We start from the raw sequence: 25,107 nt of genomic DNA on the forward strand, positions 1-25,107 counted from the left end.
AGAAAGAACACAGGAAAAGTGTTTTCAGTTAAAAATTCTGTATGCCTACCTTTAAAGCTTTCAAGCGAGCCTGCTCTTCCTCTAACGCAGCTTGCTTTTCCCTTTCATCAACTTTTGTAAGGGACAGGCCAGTGCTTGCAAGGGAAGAGACTGCATTGGAAAGGGTGGTAGCCCTAAAGTAATTGGACAGGAGGAAAGCTGGCTGTTAATAGGTGACACGTGATAGGACCATCTAAAGAACACTTCGCTTGTATCCACCCAGTCTCCTTCTGAACTCTTTGTAACATCGGTTATATATTACACTGTACAATACAAAGTGATAAGTTTAAATAAGATACACTGTATGAACTGCAAAATGGAAACAACTAGAAACCTAGGAGCTATCTTCTCTTACACATTGGATTTTGCATTTTCCCCCTTAAATGTTGCCCCTCCAAACCGCATCACAGGATTCATGTTTGAAGCCTTTGCTCTTTTCCTCTTTGCCTAAGATGGCACTATTTGTAGGTACATGTGAATCTCTAATAATCTGGGCTCCAGTTCAAATTGTTGCTAATTTAACAGGTTTAGTTAAGAAACTATCAATGCAACTAGTACATCTGAGAGGAAAAGTTTGCAATTTATCATCATATTTAAGAGTTTAATGATTTAAAACAAATACTTAACTTTTAAAACAAACTGAAGTAATCTTACAAAAGAAAGCAAATGTTCTAAAAAGTAGCTAACAAAATGGTGCTAAGTCCTAATATTATCACTACCATAAAAAAAGAACATATAAAGTATTACTGCCTTATTTTTTGCACATGTAATAGAGAAATGCTACTTCATTTTGCAATATTAAGCTTTTTAAAAATTTAAACAATGAAGTTAGTTGTCTAGAGGACTTCTCTAGGTTGCACTTTGTGTTTTAGCAAGCACTTAAAATGAGTGACTGCCTTTCACCATAAACAGTATGGCTTTAAGCCCCAATTACTTTAAAAATCCATTCTTAATTTAAGGACTTCTGGAAGCATTTTCTTGCTTTTGACAAAAAAGGGATTAGCGTTCATATATAAGAGTCTAAAAACTTTAATAAATAAACTTTGCATACCTCATAGAAGTCTAATTACTAACACAAAATGAACGTTTGATGGCAGTAAGTGAAAAAAACCTTAGTTTCTCTTCAGAAGTTTGAGATTAGATGTTAAAAGTATAACTACTACATGAAGGATTCTACAGCAAGTGCTTGCAGCTCCTCAGATTCCAGTTCTGTTGACCTGGAAGAAGCTGTCTTAAGTACTCAGCAGAAGATAGGATAACTTGCTATTCTATCATTGCTACTATAATACAGTCTTGTGTTCAACATAGCCTACACAAACCTCAGTTTATAATGAAATAGAAAATAATGGATTTAACATTTGATTCAACAATTGTTTAAAAGGACAAGGGCATAAGCACCTGCTTGCAGCTGTGGAATCTTTTATTTTCTTCCCTTCTAGAGAAGCTAAATGTTGTTCCAAAGCATCAAGAAGGCTACTCGGTGCCTGCAAAAAGACACACCAGGGAACAGATTTGAAGAATTTAAGGCAAAGCAAATCAGTAGTTAAAAGACTTTCAGAGAACGTAACTGTAGGGCAACTGGTACAACAGGTCATAATACTTATAGCGCATCTTGGCGTCCTATACATATTTAATTACTTAAACTACCAGGTGATGTACTCTCCTCATTACATTACTCTGTCATAATGACTCACCAGTAAGTACTGAAATATGTCAAGAGATGTTAAAATTAACAGTAAGGAAACAGCAAGCAGACAATCAGAAGCAGTCAGTATTTCAAGAGACACTAAGAAGGAAATTGTGCCCAAAGTCATTTTTATGTGCACGCTCTGCAAGCCTTCACAACGATTTAAATGGACATACAGCCAAAAGCAAGCTTGCTAAAAACCACAGCTTCATAGTATCATCTAAAAGTCATTATGTGAACTCACAGATATAAGTTGCGCCTTATGCATGACAGAAATAAGGTTGTCTTAAAACCCAATTAGAGTATGACAGAAGTGATCTATAATATTTTACATTAGGATCACTGCATATAAAAGCCAGGCTGTGACAGAGGTTGGATTTAATCACAAACTTGGAAATAACTTGGTGACAATGTACGCAAGAAAGCATAAGTGAATGCCATAATGCCAAGTTTTTCTGATTATGCAACCCCAAAACAGACATGCACTGGCAAACACATAATGGGTTTATCTACCTGTGAGAGATCTGGTATGTCTCCTCTGTCAATTCCAACTTGCTGTAATAAAACAAACGAGCTTTAGAACCTGTTCGCATTTGTTAAAGGCAGAGATGCTCAAAAAGCAAACAATATTAAGATGCAGTCATGTAAAAAGCACAAGTCTGTCTACATACATTTTAAATCTTCACAGTCTGAACTCTATAATGGTTGGTTATAATAAATTCTTCTGCTAAATGTATACACGTTTGAAGTAGGCATGTTACAGAGATATTTTAGCAGATACAACCTTAGAAATGAAACAGAGTAAGAACCAAGCATTTCAGAATTTCAAGGCTAGAGAAGTTTCCCTGTCTCACAATTTACGTGGTAATTCTCAGACCTACTGATATACAGCATATATTTGCTAAAACAAAGCACCTTCAAAGTTTTGTAAAGAAGCTGTTTTCTAAAAGGTAGATCACACTTAAGATGTTCTGCAGCAGGATATACATTGTTACAACAGAAAGATTAATACTCTCAACTTCAGTTGATAGTGTTCATCAACTGAAGGCAGCTGAAGGTATCTGATAGAGATACGCTGTCAGGACAGACAGCGAGCCAAGCTCTACAGCTTATTCTTTTGTTAAGAGAGATACAAATAACGAAGGAAAGGAAAACAAGAACAGGAGCACATCTCAACTGAGAAAATTCCATTATACTAGGGCATCAATTGAGCAATGCTTCAGAAGCAAGAATACAAGAGACTAAATATATTTAAAAAAACACAAAAAATTTTGCAAGTTAACTGCTTTTTCCTCTATAAACACACCTATAGCTAAGACATCTTTAAAAAAATAATCACATGTTTATCTACTTGTCTCAATTTCTTATTTGTGAAGCTGTTTCATCTAAAACTTATGGCAGAATTGTGGGTTTCAAACTAGAATACAGCTGGAATCATAGAAAGCAGCACATCACCATGAAGTTACTTTATTTAAAGCAAGGCTATTCTTCAAAGAAAGCTCACAATTATTATGTAATCGAGGAAATTTTAAAATGCATATTTATACACCCCCAAGTAAAAGATAAGCCAGCAAGTATTTTGCAGTCAGGTTTTTTGATACAGTCCTCAAATGAACTAATCACCAGGGCAGAGAGACTGACAAGATGACCCTTGATGGAACTGCAATTAGGCTGGAAGGAAGAAGTATCTGCTTTATGAGAAAATAAGCACTTTATAAGCTGTTTAAAACAAAGGGCAAAGTTTGGTTGATTAAAATTTACCTCTGCAACTTTAAGGAACTCCGAGATCCGTGTCATTCTAGTGAGGAACTTCTTATATATATCAAGGCCTTCTTTGCACTGGTTCTTTCTCATATCAAAGTATTTTTCTATAAACAGAAAGAATACTTGCATTAAATAAGAAATCAAGCATTCTGCAAAGGATGTGCAAAGTAAAAGCATATAAAACAAGACAAACAGAAATGTCTGCCGATCTGTTTTATTGTAACTGCAGAAGTCACTGTCTAACTTGCACCAAATGACAAAAGCTCTGTCAAACATGAGCTAATGATCCCATGCATGTAGTTACACCTTACCTTGCAGGTACCAGATCTCATAAAAGCACAAGCACTGAAGAGGATAATCAGGTTTAAGAATAGTTCACCCAAAGAAATGTAAATTCATCCTCTTGGGGAAAAAAACCCCACAATTTTACAATGTGGTAGTCAAACATCCACTCTGTTCCAGGGGCCACATATCAGTCAAGATTTTGATATTCTCAGCCACACTGATGCCTCTTGTTATGGTGTGGCCTACAATGAGGTGCAACTAATGACAAAACACCGGTACTGAAAGCAAGAGGGTCCCACCCTCCTTGAAATAGTGCTTTCCAAGCATGTTTCTATATTAAGCTTCATTCAAAAAATGAGTGAAAGCAACTGCATGCTAGTTCTTACTGAGGGAAAAGAAGTAGACAGCTGCTTCAGACTGGAAGTATGACTGTCCTTCACTGTCTAATTCTGGATTTTGCTTCCCATTTTGCAAGCATTGGGTAATAACAGCAATCAGGTAACTTGATCCAATCAAGAGGACAATCAAACCAAGTAAATCAACAGATTACTTTCAACTTAATTATTTTCCCCATTTAGGTTTCCCTGCATCTCCAGTGTGTGCAAGTGAAAGGGCTTGAAGCCTGAATTTGTAATTCCCCTTAAAATATAAGATATGCTCTAGAAACATAAGCCAACCAATCATTAAAGCCAACCAACACTGAAGTTTTGATAGCCAAGCAATCACAGATGCTGTGACTGCAAATTTGTAACTGACCATAATTTACTCCACTTAAAAAGAAATAAAACCTGATCTTGTTTCTTAAAGAAAAAAACATCAATGGCATGATTTGGGTTTGCCAAGCAGTTCAATGAGACAAAAAACAAAACTCAAAACAAAACAAAGCAGTGCAAGAAAAGAAATTAAGTGAAGAAAATCTTGAATTGGCTTTGCTTTCAGAAATTTACCCATCCCTGTATACAATGCAATGGAAAATGCAACTGGACAGAAAAACCTTGGAAATAAATCTGACTTGGAAATAACAGTAATATTTTGATGTTTTACAGTAAGACTATTTCAGCTTCTCAAAAAAGAGCAGCTCTTTGCGATTGTTTACTGAGCTCCCTCCCCAAAGTTTAACATGGCAGAAAGCAGTTATATTTACCCAAGAGGTTAATAATCCCTTCGTTATATGCCGCAAACAGTCTAATGGCATCTTTGAAGAGGAGCATGAAGGCAGCATTAATTACACCATTTGTAAGTTCATTGCTATTGACCTAGGAAGATCAGAAAAAAAGTTAATTTAACTGAACTGATGCCTCATTGGAAAACTTTTAGTTGAACTCCAGTACCCTGTCCCAACGCATGCTTTCCAATCATCTCGCTGGCTATTAATGGAAAGTAGCAGCATAGCAAATCAGCCCAGCATCACTCAGCACGGAATTAAATCAAATCATTTTGGCAGACATTTTTGTTAACTAATGTTAATGTTAACTAACATAATTAAAAGACAGAGGGCAGAAATAATCAACTTTGGAATGAACAAACAACTCTTATACAATGTACACAATAAACAACATTAATTCAGGACAAAGCATTCAACCCAGTGAGCATCATATTTCTTTTTTTCTGTTTTCTTGGGGGCATATCAATGAACAAAATTATTTGTGCTCTTTAAGCTGGGCAGATAACATGGAAACAAGTTCAAGAGCTTTAATCTTGACCTATTTTACAAGTTTGTGCAGGTTTGTACAACAAAGTCAATAGTATGTTAGATATGTACATGCTGCTAAACTTACATTGAAGTCAAGAAGTGCATCCATTTGATTTTGTATAATTGGTACAGTTTTTAAGAGTTTTTCTGTGCTCATTGTTCTCATCACTCCATCAGCCCTGTTGTGCAAAACAAAAGAAAATTCCTCACCTGAATTTTGAAGGCAATTGTTAGTGAGAAACATAAGGTAGAAAATAAAATAGGTCATCAGAGAAAACATTTAAATCATGGCCATTCAAAGCAGGCATTTTGATGTTTAGGAATGCTGTCTAGCCATACAACTGTAATAACTGCAGTGTACAAAAGCAACAACTTTTATGTGGCCAAAATATGAATCCAAGATGAATTTTTATTCAGAGGAAATGAAACTGATAGTGCTCAGAAATATAGCAGAGCTATGATGCATCAGGTAACCAAAAAATGCTCTGAAGGTTATTTCTGAAGCAAACTTTTACCTACACATTTTCGAATCACCTGATTGTTGTTTCTTGTCAGTTTGGATGGTTTTCTTTTCAACCAAAAGCAGTAAGAAGGAACAAACAAATGTGGCAATATGGTTTTCAAGCTTTTTCAGAAAGATTAGAGACTACATGACACTTTTAATGCCTGACTACCAATATTTGGTTGTTCATTAGTTGTCCAGATTAAACAGACTAAAACCAATAACATCCAAGAAAAGCAACAGCCAAGGAGATTAAATCACCTCAGTGAGAAGAAACAACTGCTTTCTGTCAGACAAATCAGATAGCCTTGCAGTTGCATCAGCACGCACAGAGCAAACCAAGTGTTTCCTGCAAAGGCAAATCTCAGTGCATCTGCACAACAAAGGCTGTGGCTGTTCTCCAGGCTGGAAGGCAACGGGGAGCACGATGCTTCCAGCTTTCTACTGGTGCTGTATACTCCCTCCTAACACCAAACAGCAACTGTAATAAACCTAATGTGGCTGGACATGGGTGCAGAGCCCCTGAAAAAAACTGAGGCGTGGAAAAGGTAGATTGCTGCCACCGAAACACTTATTCCTGCTCGCTCACAGAAGGACCTCCAGGCACGTGCTGTGGGCTAAATCATTCACCTCATTAGGCCTAAAACACCTGATTATAAACCAATTCTGTATCACTCTAGTGTATCTGCAGCCACCTGGCCACACACACTATACGTGGAAAAGGCGAAGTGCTTTGGTTTGCTGGGATTTTAACCATCTCTAAATGCAGAAACAGTGAAAGGAACCCAAGCATTCCCCTTTTACTTTACCATCACATTTCAAAACAAAATAGGCTGTACAGTATTAGCAAGGAGGCGTAAGGGATTTGGACAGTGTCCTCAGGCCAGTTTCAAATGGTTTTATAACACTAATGCAAGATATCATTAGGCAGCCCACTACTGCAGTTAACTCATTGAACCGTTTTAGGTTGAGATTTTTGTGGGTTAGTTAATTCTTAAACTTTTCATCATCAAGATAAATTATCCTGCGTATGGATGATAACGGATTCCCAAATGTAAAACTGAAATCATGTTTTTAAACTTTAAAAAGCACTGCATACAGAGATAACGGACAAAGACGGAAAGACTTCCAACTGTGACCAGTACATCCTCTCCAGCCTTCCCAATAAAGCAGATCTCCAAATTCCATCATTCGCTGTAAGTTGCAATTTACCCAATTACTGGTTGGAGAACCTTCTAGCAACCTTCCAGTACCTGAAGGGGGCCTACAGGAAAGCTGGAGAGGGACTTTTTACAAGGGCATGGAGTGATAGGACGAGAGGTAACAGTTTTAAACCGGAAAAGGGGAGATTTAGATTAGATATTAGGAAGAAATTCTTGACTGTGAGGCTGGTGAGACACTGGCCCATGTTGCCCAGAGAAGCTGTGGCTGCCCCCTCCCTGGCAGTGTTCAAGGCCAGGTTGGATGGGGCTGTGAGCAACCTGGTCTAGTGGAAGGTGTCCCTGCCTGTGGCAGGGGGGTTGGAACTAGATGATCTTTAAGATCCCTTCCAACCCAAACCATTCATGATTCTATGGTGCTCCGCACTATGCTTTTTTACATGTAAACAGGTACCTAGTCTGAAACAACCGATTTCTCTTAAAGGAGCTCACTTTCCAGGGAAAATTTTAACTCTTGTAGATGAATTCAGACTAGCATCTACTACAACGTTCTGCTAAAAGTATGAACTGCACTACCTTTACAAAGGTAGTAAAATTCATGCAGACATTTTGGGACAAGAACACCAGGAAGGATTGCAAGGTGTTTCACGAAACACTTGTCATTTAAACACTCCAGAGCTAGAAACAAAAGTAAATTGCATAGTCCTCTGCACTACATGAAAGATAAAGTAACTTTGTGATATATCCTGGAAGATTGGTCCAAACTTCTACTTTTTTTCATACTTTGATGCCTACCATTTTTAATTTCTTTATATTAAACTGTTTATGTTCAAAGACATAAAAATACAACAACTGAAGTAAAATATTTTTGCAATATACATAAGTGGACAGTTGAGCCTTTGTGTGTCATGGAAGATATTCACCTGAGAAAAGCAAACATTACTGTCTGTACTAAGCTGGAGCCAACACTGCTATTTCCAATTTCAATTACCGGACACAAGACAAAACCTCAAGATAAGGAAAACAAAATACAGTCCTTACCCTCTTTTTACTTTTGTGAAGTCAAAAGCCACTTGTCTGTAGGAAACTGCCTTTTCATTCAGATACCTACTATACCGTCTGATAAACGTTGACATGTCATAACCTAAAAAGTTTCAGAAGCTTATTATTTACCTAATCAATTAAAGAACAAGAACCTTACTCTAAATAAAGTGCAAGATACTAACACAAGACAGCTTCATTATACCTTTGCCTGATTTTGTATAGTTAATCTGTGTTATGAAGAACTGAGAACGTCATCATATTCACCATGTAAGTCAAACAGACAATATTGCAAATATCTAGAAGACCTGAACTACGTAGACGTTTACACTTCACTTCCTAAGGAAATTACTTCCAAAAGCAAAACAAAGTATTTTAATGCAAATTCTCTCATACTATGGTAGAAATTACTACCAAAAAAATTACATTATGCATTCACAAAGATGTTCGCATCAACTCCACAACACACTCTCTCATTTATGAATGAATAGAAAAAAAATGGTATTGAAGGAACCATTAAAACACGACAAGTTTTATGTTGAGAGTGGCAATAGGAAAAATTTTTATAATTGTTAGTCTAAGGATACAGAACAAGAAAAAGATCTGTTCATGATCTATACTGAGACCATGGAAGTTAAGACTTAATAAAATGAGGCAATTTGGTAGACCCTTGGTTATCACTGATAAGGTTTCTGTCCCCAGGCAACCACCCTGTGTGCCTGTTATAGTACATTTGTGGCAAAAATTAGAAGCAGCTATATAAAAAGTAATGCAGAAAGTAAGACACCACCTCAGGAGAAAAAAAAAAAGACAACTGCTACATATATGATCAGAACTGCACTGAATTGCAGCACAACAGTTTGGAAGGGTATTTCAGGTGAAAAATCTGAACCAGAGAGAAACTTATTTGCCCATAGAATTAGTCTCAAAGATGGATGGAATAGTCTCTGAATAATTTCCCAAAAAGTTATTTTTTTTTTTAAACACAGTTCTTGTCTCACTGACAAGCTGCATCTGGTGTACATATGATGCATTTTTTGAAATTTAACTTACTAATCAAAATATGTCTCTCCAAATGGAGAAATCTCTTCAGAAATAGGAGGAATACTAAGTCAGATCTGTTTAGCTAAGAAAGTTAGAAGCATTTATAAGTATTTCCTAAAAGATGCAACAAATTCCTCCAGCAGACAGCTTTTGTCATGCCACAATAGCATTTTAAATTAAGAAACGCAGTCTGGGGTAAAACAGACAAAAATTACTTCTTAATGACACGGTCCATTACAGTTAGCAAGTTGTATTTACTGTCCCCCAGCACACCACTAACTTTTAATGAAAAAGACGCCTTACCTTGCAATCCGCTTTTGTCTAGGAAATTGCTCAAATTAAACAATGTGTTTCTGGACGCCAGATACTGGATAAAACGCTAGATGAAAGGAAAAATTTGAATGCTTTTATTATATTTACCAATGAGCTGGAACTGAGCTAACAGTACTAGAAACTCTTTTTATCCAGCTTATGAAATTCAGCTTTTATGCTTTTAAGACTGATTTCAAATCTGGAATCTATTACAAAATCTCAGCTAAATTTGCAAATGAAGTTAGTTATTACTTTTTTTGTAAAAATTTGTGAACAAATCAAAGTCATGTAGATATTGCATGAAGGTCTCTGACCGAAAGACTTTGTCTATTTTAAGCCAGAATATGGAACTGGAAACTTCTGAAAAAATCCCTCCAAATACATTCTCATTTTACATGCTCACAATTGTTCCACTGACTTCAATTTTCTAACAGTTGATTTCATTCTACCGATTAGCCAAGGCATCTTTACATGGCATACAACTGTAATAGTACTTAAATATGAAAATAACGTGATATAAAGATTAGTTTGCTTATAAATCAAAAGTTAAATAAACATAAGAATCCATATAAAACATTAACACAGTATCTCACTGAGTACACCTCGTTAGTTATATAGAATTCTGAATTACGTTTCACAAAAATGATTGATGCTATTTTGATCTTGTAAAGCCACATTTCAGATCACTGGCAGCACATCTTAATTCAGTAGGAAGAACAATTTTGTCTTATGAACCATTATACAGAGAACTGCTACAAAAATAAACCAATCATTCACTTGTAATAACATTTTGACAGAGGGGAAAAAATAGTTCTGATTAGTGTAATATATACTACTGAATTATTTTCATTAGCATAAATAAATAGTTTACATAGAAAAAAGATTGGAGAAGGGTAAAGGCACTCAGTACTTAGCTATAAACGAATTGAGCAAAAGCTGGAGGACCAAACACTTCTCAGGTGCTTGTTTTTTTTACAAAGGGATTTACAGATTCTCTATAAACTTCTAGACATTTTCATAAGCACTCATTTTCCATGTTCATTGTTCAAGTACTATTTCTAGCTGTGAAATGTTTCATCTTGAGTAGCAATGTTACCCTCATTACTTCTGTAACACATTTTGCAAGTAAAATTCGTTTAGCAGTTTTGTTCTTAAAATTCAAACTATTTCAGACAGTGGTCCCATGAAATACCTTTAATTCCTATGAGGTGTATTGGTATCAGTTTAAAATTTGTATGACTCAGAAAGTGCAAGCACAGCAAAAGTGTATAGACTATTTTGGAAAGTGTCAATTATCCCAGTGATAATGCTTAAAGTCAACATGAGAAGTTTGCCCTCTTGTGGCTTACTTAGCTTGAAAGTAGAGATTTTCACCAAGACCAGAAATACTCTGCAGCTAACCTGCAAGAGAAACCAATATATACGTATATATATATTTTTAAACTTAAAACCCCTCACAATGCAGCCAGTCAGCCAGTGGAAGCAGTTACACGACCTAGAAGAAGTCTGAATGCAACCTGAAATGAAAAGTTTTGGTCCTCTTTACAAAATCCTACTTGCAATTTTCTAAAGCTATCCCTCTTAATTCCAAAATTCATATAGCTTACATTATACTGACGGTTTGCAGTAAAAAGGTATGTTTACAAACATGTTCTAGGCAATCCTTAAAAGTATAGTTTGGTTGGTTTTTTTTTTTAAATGCAGAAAATTCAAGCGCTTGGCTTGGTATCTCGAAAAATAAGGCCCCATAGGAATTCAAGCTGTGGAACAAAACAAGCTTATTCCTTTTTGTTTAAATTGGGGTTTTGTTTAATTGTTCTGCAGTATTTGGTGTTATTTAGACACTCACACTCAAAGCCAGCTCACAGGCACACATTTGCCTTCACTGCAAAAGGTCAGGGAGTGATGGCAGAAATCCATTCAAAAGTGAGTTATCAGGGAGAAAAGGCCAGCTGGATTAGCTAGAGCATGAACCTAAAAACGCTTCCATTTTCAGCTTTCAGAATCCCCTTCAAGACAATTTCTGTTGGTTTTGTTTGTTTAGTCTTTTATCATTAGATTAACACCGCAGAAAAAGGTACTTCCAGCATTCAGGACACTTACTTTTGACAAACTTCAAAGTAGAAACAAATTAAGTAGACAAACATATAATGAGACCTGTGTTCATGCAGAGTTAGACACAAAAAGGTAAAAAAAAAGATTCTCTTGCAAAGATAATCAGTGGAAGCATTTAGCTGACATTGCAGGAATGAAGTGCTGTAACTGTTCTCAGACATATCACTTTTTGTATTACCTCATTTCCATACACCATTAGATGATGGGTTGTGATAAGAGATTTGAAGACCACTACCCAGCTACTGTTGGTAGTTCTTTCAAACAAACTGTCTGCCAGTTGTGGGATGTTCACATTCATCTCATTTGTGCACTGGATTAAATCTGCAATACAGAAATTTGTGTTATTTTATTATGAGTTCTGTGAAGGAAGGTCAATAACATAAAAATCAGTAGACTCGTTTTATATAGTAATATTTTCTCTGAAATCTGAGGGGCTTTCTAGTAAAATAAATAATTTCTTGAAAAGCACTGTGGCAATGATCTACCAGAACCTCACAATACAAACTCCACTCTGCTCACTGCCAAGATTCCTGGTCCTCAATTGCTTTTGCAGTTGCCTTAGAAGGTCCTGGAACAGAAGTACCATGACTTACACTACCTCTGACTAACAACTTCCAGCTTTCAAATATCTAAAGCATTAAATAGCAAAATAATTCTTACATGCTATCATTTAATCAAGTTTTACTGGAAGACTATGACTAGAATTAACTGTAAACCTCAGATTTCTCACCTCTTAATGTACCACTACACCTTTCTAGACATTGGTTCAATGCAAGTAATAAAAGATTCAGTTACTGATTAGCCTTGCTACAATGCAATCAACACCTTCAAAAGGGCAGAGGAAATGTTAAGTGAAAAAATGAGCCTCTAGCTACAATACCAGAAGCTGACAGATGAATTTAGTTACAACAAAGTGGGCTGTTAACTGAAAAGATGGTTAAGAGCACAGCAAAACCGGAGGCTGGCTAGCTAAAACAGAACTACCCAATTTTTGTTCAACCTGGACTTCCAGTAGACAAGATCTACTGACTCTTCAAATAGTTGTTGAAAGAAATTACCCTTTCTTCTAGATTTGCTGCTCTCACAACTGTATAAACACAAGGAGCCATACTTACAATACAACCAATATAATATGTAATAATCCAGTAACTTAATTCCAAATACTGATGAAGGCAGCGATGACTTAAGATCATGATGGTACAGTAACAAATGCAACACAGGCAACTATACTAACATCTAAATGGGATATAACACAGCCTGCTAGCATTTAATATGAAGCTTAAACTTAATGCAACATAGTACTGATGACATTTTACTACTATTTCCACCCCAAAAATAAAACAGTAATTTTCACTCAAACTGACAGCCCTGCCAAAGGCCATAGCTCAATAAGGATCAAGACCTGAGTAAGCCCTACTTAGCAGGGCTACCTAAGCCTTAGTAGCCTGTCTACGGTCTACTAAAACTAACTGGAAACATCTGTTTAATCTGAAGAGAAATGTTTAACCTTTGAAGACAGTTTTATATCCTGCTACGAACAACCATCATCAAGAAGGACTCCTGAAAGACAGGACCTTCCTTCAGCCAGAGCAGCAGGTAAGCATGCCTACCACAAACTCAGAACTAGTACGGTCAGAACTGAAGAAGCTGCTATTTACAAGTTCAAGTATTAGAGGAAGCATGCAGGAAATGATTTCCACATTCAAAGTGTAATGAGATGGAGAGATTAGCCATTCCTTTATCTACAAGTAAAATTGTGATGACTACAGGCATTCATGACCTCATTTTTAAGTCACGGTTATCTATTATTGGATGATGATTTGGGGCTGTTAAGACAATGCTAGGATATTACTCAGCAAGAGAGGTGCTCTGAAATGGATCGTTAAAACCAAGCCCTGCAGCTTCTTGATCTTCAGGTCTTCCCACCTTAGTAATACCCACAAGCAGTTTTGTACCAGGCTATCTGTCAGGAACGCACATTAAATACAAAGGGATATGCATCACAGGATGTCAAGTCATCTACTTCGGCATAAGAGGTGCAAATGCCTATCAGAAAGTAAGAACTTCTATTCTTAAATGCAACATTCGCCAACTAGTCAACAGTAATAAAGCAAGAGGTGTCACTTGAAAATCCACTATCTAAAATTACAAAAAAAAAATTATCCATTCTAGATGATATTTTGTGCCAGAAGAAACGTTTTCTAAAATGCCATTGGACTTTCAAATCATGTTTTGGTATCTGTTGCTGTGTGTAAAAGAAAACAGGCTCTGTAACCCAGCATAAAATCATCCTTCACAGCACTGATGAGTGTTTATGTGAAAAGCATACGAATGAACTTGAGGGGGGGGAGGGAGAGAGGGCAGGCACATTAGGAAGGAGAACTAGTAGCCAACTGGGAGAGAACATAGTCAAGGACAGAAGTACGCAAGCAAGTCTAGCCTTGACTGGAAGGAAGTAAATTTGCAAAAGCGAACACGGGAAAGAATCACTGCGATACCAGTTACTACAAACTAAGTTTAACAAAACACCAAGTTTCTTCCTCTACAAAACGCAGGTTGAGCAACACAGGTGTTTATTAATCTGCTATGTCCTGATACTCCAGAGTGCCTACATCACATTTCAGAAAAGCTACATCTATCTAAAAGCTTCTTTGAAAGTATTTGCATGAGCAATGCTAATCAGGCAAAAAAATATTTGTACAGTTAAATCCAAATTAGATCAGCAATTTTTTTGCTAACCACAGCATAAGTAGCATAGTACAGACACAGCAGAAGACAAGACAGTACCCTGCATCCCATGCTGCTGCACTGCCTCTCCAGGAAGACTGTCACATAGAGTGTTCTTGCTTATTTATCCTATTCCCACAGACACCCTTCATTAAGGGACAGGAACAAATATATAATTATTTTCACATCCTACACTTTACGCAACTTGTCTCACAGCCACCTACGAAAACACTAGCTACATATTTTGAAACCTAAGTGCCTAAAGCAACATATCTCAAGACTGCTAGTTACTGGGTATAGTATGAGCAATACCACAGGCAGGTATATAAACAAAGGGCAAGGCACTAAGGGGAATTGCTTTAACCTTAGAAAAGAACAAAAAAAGAAACAAACAAACAAAAAAATCAAGCAAACAAAAAAAGGATAACCCTCAGTGAAAGGGTGACCTTCAGGGTTATGTTTCATCTTTGATCTTCTTGTCGTAAGGGAGGACTGAATATTCACCCCCATCAACACTACAGAAAGGAAAGTCACTCTATTAACCTTCTGCATTAATGCCCACACCACCTAACAGCTGAAAAAGAAACTCTCCTGGGAAGTACAAACCACCTTCCCAACTCTAAAAGCTGCTACGACTTCCACATCATAAGACACAGCATACAGGTACTAAAGAAGAAACATCAACCATTTATTCACAGAAGGCAGCAGTTAGCAACCAGAATTTTAAGTTAAGCTTGCAGCTGGCTGGGAGAGCTGCATGAGGGAAGCTCAGACAGCAATTAAGGCAGAGTCATATCCAAGGATGTAGCTGGAGACAGCCCACAGAAAGGCCATCGGGATGGCCAGGGCTTGTACATGATGCACAAGAAGTGGTTGAAGGAGGTGGGTTTATTCCATCTGCAGAACAGAGGGCTAAGGACAGGGAGGAGGAAGAATATAAACGCTGTCTTCACAGTCAGATGTTTCTTGGAGGTTCACAGCAAAAGGATGACAGGCAGCAGTCATGCTGCAACAAGGGAAATTCCAGATCAAGAAATCAAAAATCTTCACAATGAAAGTGGTCAGGCACTAGAGCCCATAAGCAACCAGATCTTTTAAAGTTTGCCATGGTTTAAGCAGGGAGTTGATTAGAAGACCTTCTGAGGCCCCTTCCAACCTAGAGTAATCTACAATTTTATGTATCGTCTATGGAAAGAGAATGAGAAAATGGAGAAAGGCAAAAACAGAGACATGACTTACAAAGTAAGTTGAAGTCCAAAAGAGTAGTCCAATAGGAGTATATTTCTACAGATTTCAAAACCTTAGACCTATTTCAGTGATTGATAAGACTTATGAAGAGCTCCATTTACCTACCTACACTAAATCATACATCAAATTTCAGCAGAGATGTCAAAACTAGATTTTTCCTAGAAAACAATTCTAGTTTGTTATTAAATAGAAGAAACTAAACCATATTTTTGTTCTATCAGTTAAAATTTTTACCCCTAAACGACTTTTACATAATTCAGTTCTGTTTGGGTTTATAGCTTTTTTCCAAAGCAAAGATCTTGCCAGGAATCATAACAAAGGTCTGGTCTACAGATATCTCAGTAACACTGAAGACTTGCAACTGCACCTGTGTCAAAGCAAGTGTATCACCTAACCCTGTTGAAGTTAACTAGTACACAACGTGCAGTAAAATACTGTCTAATACTCTGCGTAAGAAAGAATATATTTGCACTCCCAACCAAGATATCTACAGTCTTTACAACTGTTCAGCCTTCATTACAGGAAAGAACCAAATGATTCATTGCTTTACACAATTGATAGTTATTAGGTGAGAGAAGTATAAAGGTGAAAAGTACAGTAAAACTGCAGCAGGACTGAAGATTCATACCCAAGAAACAAGCAGTGATCACCTACACGAAGCAGCTACTACAAGGCTATGATGCTGATTTGAAGTACAGCAGTACAGCATCTGCTCCTCAGTAGGCACATAGATGTGGATTAGCCAATCCATGGTAAGTGATCATATGAGTCTTGACCCATAGCGAACAGAAGGCAGTCAGGCTAGATAATAAAACATCAAAGGCATCTGCCACAAAGTATCCTAGAGTATGTGTGTGCTTTCAACATGTGCCTGTGACCTAACTTCTTGTGCAGAACCTCCTTCTGCACTAAGCAGTCTCCTAAAACAAAGCTATGAAAAAACAGTTTACTTCTCCACAAAGAGAACCACCAGGTAATCTGAACAAGTTTTAATATTTTTTTTCCCCAGAATCTTACCCATATTAATTCACAGTAAGATTATAAAAATTTTGCTTGAAAATAGCCTTCGCTAACTCAGACTGTATCATTTGCAGTAACTTGACATGTAAACTGAACATAAGCCAGAATTACATACTTCACGTACATACAGTATCCGAATATTTCCAGTGGTTTACCTGCACCTCTCATTTTGAGCAATTCTCCTATTCATAAGTATCAACTTGAAGATATTTACAAGAACTAGACCTTCCAGGCCAGAAAGTGTGCCCCACATCTCTAGTTACTCCAAAATAGGTCAAGCAACTGTGACAGATTCCCATCTTGCTAACTATTGCCTTTTCATTATACCACAGATGCTCTCTAGAGTCATAACATAACTGGTTATATTCTCCAACGTGCTGATAGCTGGGGGTTTTTTAATAATCTAAGAGACAGTATCCATTCAGTAAGCACGTAACTGAAATATTGATCACCCAACATTAGCAGGCACAGACAGTGCCAAGAGTTAAACACATTACATTCTTCAGTTAAAAAAAACCAAACAAGCCCAAACCATAAAGGGAGAGTAAGGTAATTGACATCCCACTTAGCTAATTCTTAATTTATATATTCCCTCAGAGACAGATGAAATTCTTTGAACTCCTCATATAATAAGTTTTGGCCAAACACCAAAAAGCTTGAAAATGCTGAACTGCTTTGTCCTGTAGTCACCTGCCCATTTTCTACATCTCATTGAATCTGAATTAATGTTCGCTAAAATGACTAAAACCAAGATGATTCTGGTGCAAGATTCAGCAGTTGAGCTTGCCCAAGACAAACTGCTACAAAATAAATTTTTTTAAATCCTTATGTGGAAATAATTTGGGAATAGGAATTATTCTAGACTACATATTGCCTTCATAAATCGGGAAGCTACAGCAGAATAAGTGATTTAGGGAACAGCATCTCCAAGTAACAGTTGCAACAAAGGAGCTCATTACCCCAGTGCTGATAGTTCTTCCAGATTGGCTACGTTTGGCCTAAAATAGGACCAAAAAATCTTCAGAAAAAGAGCACTTTGCTCTTCATTCACACGTGTACGTGGATATTGAAGTTTTATGAAGTTGACTCAAAAATGATTAGGAAAGAAGTTCTGCAATCCTGGGAAGCAGCTCATATACAGTATTCAGACTAACTACAAGTGAAAAGAAACTAAGTCACAAGTCCTGCCAGAAACTCAAGAAGTTTGTATTGTAAGAATTAGCCCATTTAATTTATTTTAAAAAAAATATTAAAAAAACAGAGCTCAAAAAGAAGAGCTCCACAAGACAAGCAGGTTACTGCTGCTCCTGTTTAAAGTATCCAGTTTTCACACTGAAGCTATCCAGCGTGTGAGCGGCTTGGCTTGGATGGCAGGTTTTCTTTTGCTCCCTGCTAGAGGTTGTACTGTTATAAAATCTGTGTCCCCCATAACAGCTTCTTACAGGAGTCAGGCCTGTGTTTGATGTCCACCCACGGTCACAGAAATCGGTGACACAAATGCAAAATTGCAACTTAATGCAAGATTCAATATGGGAAGGGTTGTTTGAACAACAGAAGGGGCAAAATTTGCCTTAATGCATATTTTAACTTCAGAAACTAACAAATACTAGAAGTACAAGGCATGATTAAAGACAGGCATGTATACCTTCACCACATTAAACAAATACTTCATTTCTCCCAAGCCAACATAAAATCAACATACAAAAACCACTACGGATGATTAATCAAGTAAACCACATGTTAACAGCCTGAGCTTCCATACTCAGAACATGCACATACTTCGCTCCACGTCAAACAGGAGTCTCCAACTTACTCTGTGATCTTCCACAAACACACATTTACACAGCTATGCCCAGTAACAAGCCTTATATATGAATAGTTCTTTGATTTTTTTTTTTAAAAGATTATTAAAGTACTACCCTATTAAATTAAGTGAATAGCTGATTTCTTTGTATCATTACCTTTGGGCAGATGTGCATGTTATGTATCTCTGCCTTATCACAAAGTATTGTCAAAGCTTAAAGGTCATTCCAAATAGACTACACACTTTTCAGATAGCATATGCTGCCTTGTTTCAGATAAACTCAATGCCCAGACAAGGAAAATGCTATGATAAAAGGGGTGCATACATGATGACACACAAATTAAAACCTGAAACACGAAAAATTCTTAATACCCTACTCTTCCAGAATAATCATGATCTAAATACTCTAAAACACAAACTACCTGAAGCTCAGCATGCCAGGAAGAGAAGTGAAGTTACCCAACAAACTCTACGAAGTCGTCAGGAAGCTCTCATTTGCCTTAACACTTCATCTTTTCTTAATAGGATGAAAGCAAAAAGTTATTATTAGAATTAAATACATATCAATAGATCCAAAGCATAAGCCCAGTGTGCACCAGATCAAGTTTACCTAATTGGTAAATTTATAACGGAAGCCAAAACACATAGCAAAGCAGTTTCTTTTTTAAATATAAAAGGAAATATGAAACATTTCTTGAATGAGTTGAGTGATTATTCTTATGAAATTATGTCCACATAGAGGAGTTCAACAGAACACAATCCATTTAGCACATACAACAGCTTTCAAACAGGAGAGTTAACACACTGGTGACTGACATTCTACTTGCACAAGGGAACACTTGTGGCTAATCATTAATGGTGGAATATGGGACACTGTCTATACTTAAAATAATTATACTAAAGAGTGTCCATTCACTTATGATCCATCTTTCCCCCTTTCACCTACAACTACACAAAAGGATTTCGTTAAACTCTTGAACTCAAGATTTTAAAAGCTATAGATACAGGATTTTTTTTCCCTCTAGAGGAGCAGTTTCTCCATAAGATGACATTGAAAGCTAACACACCTGCATTTTATTACATTTTTTAAAGTCATGTACAGTGGGAAAAATTTTGGCGTCTCCATTTAACCCAACAGCTGAAACAGCAGAGCAGACTTTTTTTTTTTTAAGACTTTAGCTCAATTCCCTTCCCTTCTCTAGCTGTCTAGATTTCAATTCATATCTTACAACTCCCAAGTTACGCCACTTTTCACTATGCTAGGGTCTCATTTTCTTATGTTAATACTTCTCGCTCTACACAAATATTCGATTGCTGAAAGAGCAACAAATGGGAAGTGTTCCCTCATTTGATAAGCAATCTTAACTGAAACGTAAATGCTGAATATAAACATCTGTTACACAATTCCACAGGTAAGGCATTACTAAGGGGTGGAGGAGAACCTCAGCAGAGACATGACTGTTTCCCACATGACACACAGTGTAGCAGCAGCTAACGCTGTCAACTTTAAGAACTTGGTTAAATATTTCAAAGATCAGAAGTCAGCAAATTTGCGTCAAATTGGTTAATGATCCGAAGCGATCGGGTTTATGTCAACAGGAAGTTTGCCACTAGGCAAAAAGTTCTCTCCTTTGATTTTGTGTTAGGAATACAGTTACATCAAGCACTACTGGTGGAGTAAAGTTTAATTTACTATTTCTACAGAAATTCTGTGGGTTCAGGATTAACTGCCCCCCATCCCCAAAACAGCTAACACGATCTGTGTACCCATGTTGATTTCAAATCAACCTGTCACAGGTTCTGGCAAGGCACACATGCCTGCCACATCTTCCCTTTCCAGGAGGACATGGAAAAATTTTATGCAATAAGGAAAATAGGTGTTATTGAGGAACAAACAACCAAACAGACATTCCAGTTCCGTTAATGGAACATTTGACAGTAGATCTCGAATGAGGCAGAAACTGAATGTAGGCACACACTGCAGCAGCTGCAAAGTTTTCCATTGTCAGTTTTTATTGTCATGTGCTGAACTAAAAATTTCTTTTTAGCCTGGGTGGTTTGTGTGAAGTCTAACATGAAAGATTAGAATTACCTAGTCTCTCTATATTAGATATTTTTTCTAGTTGCATTGTTTTCTTCAGATTTCCACAAACAGATCATCTTCCTACTTTGAACAGAAGGCAAGTGAAGACAGCACCTTGTTTTCAAATGTCCAATATAAAGTATCAAGGAGATGAGTTTTTCAAGTGGCTGCTGATGACAAAAAGTATTTTGGATTACGGTGGTTATTTTGTCCACTCACATTGACAAGCTGATTATGAAGGTAACAAGCACTTAAGATATTTCTTATTCTAATTTTATCCAGTTTCAAAAAATTTTTTTTTCAAAAAACACAAAACTTGAAATTCCTTCACAAATACTTACCAGTTTTATTTGAACTCTAGCAAAACCCCTTGAAAACATTTATAGAACAGTTAACATGTACACTTCTTCAATATTTAAACACTAGAGGATTTTACTGAGCCATGAAGGGATTTTGGACACTTACAAAAACCACAAGAAAACAGAAGTATTAAAATAAGAACAAAATAGAGGTTGGCTGTAAAATCCGTTATTAAAATCTGCTTCTACAGATTAACAGTTCTGATGACTGTGAACCCTGACACATTCATAACTGATTCTACACATTCCAACTAATAATTCTAAATAATTTCCCATCTCTTCAATAGGTGATGTCCTTACTTAAATATGGAAAATAGCATTAAGAAAGTTCCCGGATGTAAACAAGTAATTTTCATAGAATCATAGAATGGTTTCGGTTGGAAGGGACCTTAAAGATTATCTATTTCCAACGCCCCTGCCACAGGGGGGTCCATTAGAGACCCAAACAATCTGTCTAAAAACAATAATCAAAGTAGTTTTGAACATGAACTCATGCCTGCAAAATTGACGATTTTTTAAAAATTGATTTCTTCCTCAAAGAGACACATTTTCTAACTGCAAATGAAGCCTGTGCCAAAACAAAGAAACCCCAAATGGCATACTTACGCGATCAAACTAGAGAGTGACGTTAAATTTCGGTCTGAGCCAGTAAATGACATTTAATCTGCTGGAAGAATATTATATAACCCGCATGTATTTGAAAACTGACTGAATACTTAAATGTTTTCATAATTACCAGGAAATACCCATATTTGCAGTTTAAAACAAAATATGCCATAAACAGTATTTGTTCTAAATATAGTTTTGTTTCTCTTCTGAATAAACCCATTTGTACCAAACTGCTTTACTAAAAGGAATTTTCTACAGTAGACTTCCCCACTGGCTTCACCAAGTCCTCTCGAGAGGGTGGACAAGGATATCTGGACCACACATTTCTCATAACTAACAATAAAAATTCCAGTTGACAATTCTTCCTCTGTATATAATGGTATCTTAAGAGCCAGAAAACAATTTATGGAAGAGTTAAAGAAATCTGAGAAGACCCACTCTGTTCAGGGCTTTCCATGTTTAAAAAGAAATGCAATTTAATCTTATTTATATTAGATAAGCAGGATAAAAGATGCAGAAGGCAAGTTTAATATAATGACGAATAACTTGTTCTACAGCCAACAATTTATATTTTCGTTTCATCAAGTTGCATCTTGTCTTTTTCTTCCAATTCAAATGAGACGATCATGTTCTCTCTCCTACTTAAAACTCCAGTTTCTAATTGCAATTCTTAGAAACTACTTTAAATCTCTATCAGTAACCCTGTGAACTCAGCATTACTGCCTCAGGTATCTCTAACTGTCTAGGTTTACTCCTATGGCAACTCTTTGACTAACCTTTACTTCTTATGTTTGAGAACTGTAAAAACTGATTAAGAGACTTTCTGTGAAAAATAGAGTAAAAATGGGTTTGGCTGGACAACTCTTCAACAAAGACTTCTTCGAGTAACATTAGGAGCGTCTACCAAAACTGATCAGCAAACAGAGCATCAATAAATGAAAAAGTAAAAGCAGTTAAAAAACGAGGAAAGTGCAACTCAAAAAACAATAGGTAAATCACACTGACAAACAAAATTTTGTTTTTTAATTTTTCATATTAATTTCCACATACCAGTAGGTGCCAAATTACCATTTTGATCCAACATTCATAATGATTATTCAAAGTTCTCCACGGTTACAAATACTGGGGAAATGACAAGTCTGGCTAAGCTACCTTTACAGAATCTATTTCTCAAGACGTAGCAGAACATTGCTTCCCAAATCATTTCTTACCTTTAAACTTGCTGAGTGCCCCCATCACACTTTAAAGGTTAACATTAAAATATTGCTAAATTTTGTCTCAACGGTTCCGGCTGCATATTTAAATACAATACTCTAATTTCAACTACATTTGTCTCATTAAACCAGAAACAGTTACAGGCACAATTACACAAGCGTAAGTGTACGATGACTGCACATAAACAAATAAGAGCGGTTTAGAAATTGCATATACCAACACCACGATCCTTCCTCTTATCTGCTATCTAATCAGATACATTTGTCCATGGAAAAAAAATGAGAATTTTAAGCTGTTCAGTTCATCCTGCAAGCATCATCACATTACACAAGTTGCTGGTATAACCTGAACTGCCAGATCATCATAGCAGAACACATAAAATAAATTATACATACTTAGGATCACCAAGTTATAAAATAATTTGTGTTGGGCAGAACCTCTGGAGGTCATCTACTGTAATCCCACATCTGAAATGGGTCCATTTAGACCAACTATGCTTGCTAAGCTCTACTTAGCTACTGCAGAGTCTTGACTAAACCTACGGGTTGTTGGAGCCTGGATCCCTCAGAAACGAGTTTCTCAAAGACATCCGCTTGTGGAGCCAGTGACAAAATACTAACAACTAGTTTTGATAATTTTTATGACTCTTCCTCTCCCTTTTTATATAAGGAAAAGGCTATCGAGCTCATAACTGAACAGATTTGGAGCTAATTGATCCGGCTTACATGGCTACAGCTACAAGCTGACTCATTCCTCCATTGCCCCAACATTTCTACTCTTCATGTTGAATACAAACCATAGCTTAATTCACCAAGATCTTGATGCAAGTTTAACACATCATGTAAGTTAGTTTTTTAGACCAACACAAATTCATAAGAACAGATCAGAATGGTTACATGAACAGTTAGACCAGGAGAACCATCAATGGGGAAGCAAGAGTGAGCCTTAAATTACACTTTCCTCCTGACTCCCTCAACTAACTACCCTTTATGCTATTTCAAACACCAGCTACTTTATTTGTAAAGCCCATCATAACTTCCGTTCAGCCTATCACATCTCAATTGCTACCAAATCACAGAAATAATAAAGTTTGGAAAGGACCTCAGTTAACATGTAATTCCTCTGCTTCATCTTAGACATAATTATGCATAGGATATGTTTTCATGACAGCTCACTGACACGAAACAGGGTGGTCCCATTCCTGTCTCTAGCTGCTAACAGCCACACACTTCCATCACTTATGTTATGCCAGCTCTGAGGTACTTCTCTCCGAACCATATTAATTTCTCATAAAAGAAAAAAAAAAAAACAAACTAACTTAAGCAGCAGTGAGCGGGATGACAGGGGACGACACACAGAGGGACACCATCCCTCATAGTTTTTCCATTGTCCTATAAGATAAAACATGACTCACAGAAGACCAAAACTGGCAAAACCCACTATGGTAGAAGAGACGATGACATGCAAGAGTAAGAAGAGGAAAAAGAGAAGCAGACAAGTTCTCCCACTTTCAGCAACAACGAGACATTACGTTACTCAACCGTCCAAGTACAGTCATCCACTGTTCTCCAAAGATGCCTGCCTTGGCCTTCAATGGTTACTCCACAACATCTCCATAATTCCAAGTTTCCTTAGACCTATCTTACATCCCAAAAGCCCGATGTTCTGGTGCAGATTAAAAAAGGAACTTCCTCTTGTCCTTCTCAGTGGAGACAGAATATCTGCCCTCTGCATAAAAGCCATCAACACAATGGAAAAACCACTATTATCCGTTATCCACTTTCTTAATAAAATAAATATTTTTCTTCCAAAGTTTCCTAACTTTCCAGTCGTCTTAATTCAGCTGATCTCTTCTGGATTCTTTACAGTTTCACTATTTTTTTTTTTTAATATAATGCCCCAAGCTGGATACTGAAGCTCGCCAGCACCAAATATAATGGAAACAACTTTCTCTCTAATCATACTTTCTTCTATAGACATACAGAAGGATGCCCATCTTTCCTGCAGCCTCACATTAGTGGTTTATAACAAAAACAAAATGAGCCAAAGCCTCTCGTAGTGCTCCTACACTCTCACATAATCCTTTTATACTCAACTTTGACATCTTCTTTACCCATTTCGAACTTCGCACTTGCAAGCATTCATGGAGTACTACTCCAATTTATCAGCATAACTTTGTCTTCTAATCTTGGTCCGAAGAGCAGCTGCAAACATTCCCAGCACAATGTTATTCTCTATTAACACACGGTGTACTCCAATATACCGGTTATTAATAAAAGCACCATTAGAACCAGACACGGACATATTCTCCACTTCAAATACCCTCCAATTTGATGGCAAAATGATGTAAGCAGCCTGTAACGGAGCAGCTCTCCCATGCACTACTTAGTTTGAGAGTCA

The 25,107-nt window shown here is 36.8% G+C and overlaps 1 protein-coding gene across 8 annotated transcripts in view; it reads right to left on the bottom strand.

The window, feature by feature from the left end:
- PICALM (phosphatidylinositol binding clathrin assembly protein) overlaps positions 1-25,107 on the bottom strand; it is a 73,786-nt gene that overhangs the window by 30,425 nt on the left and 18,254 nt on the right. For 7 of the 8 annotated variants that reach the window (XM_068419954.1, XM_068419944.1, XM_068419923.1 and 4 more), the window contains exons 2-10: positions 11,821-11,963; positions 9,519-9,594; positions 8,172-8,274; positions 5,554-5,647; positions 4,920-5,031; positions 3,488-3,594; positions 2,240-2,281; positions 1,438-1,523; positions 50-173 (exon numbers count right to left, since the gene is read on the bottom strand). In XM_068419954.1, the coding sequence (XP_068276055.1) occupies positions 50-173; positions 1,438-1,523; positions 2,240-2,281; positions 3,488-3,594; positions 4,920-5,031; positions 5,554-5,647; positions 8,172-8,274; positions 9,519-9,594; positions 11,821-11,963 (887 nt within the window). Of the gene's footprint in view, positions 1-49; positions 174-1,437; positions 1,524-2,239; positions 2,282-3,487; positions 3,595-4,919; positions 5,032-5,553; positions 5,648-8,171; positions 8,275-9,518; positions 9,595-10,876; positions 10,929-11,820; positions 11,964-25,107 lie in introns of those variants that run through there. The other variant, XM_068419964.1, reaches the window with a different exon arrangement.

The sequence above is a fragment of the Nyctibius grandis genome, chromosome 2, assembly GCF_013368605.1.
Source record: "Nyctibius grandis isolate bNycGra1 chromosome 2, bNycGra1.pri, whole genome shotgun sequence".
Lineage (NCBI taxonomy): Eukaryota > Metazoa > Chordata > Aves > Nyctibiiformes > Nyctibiidae > Nyctibius > Nyctibius grandis.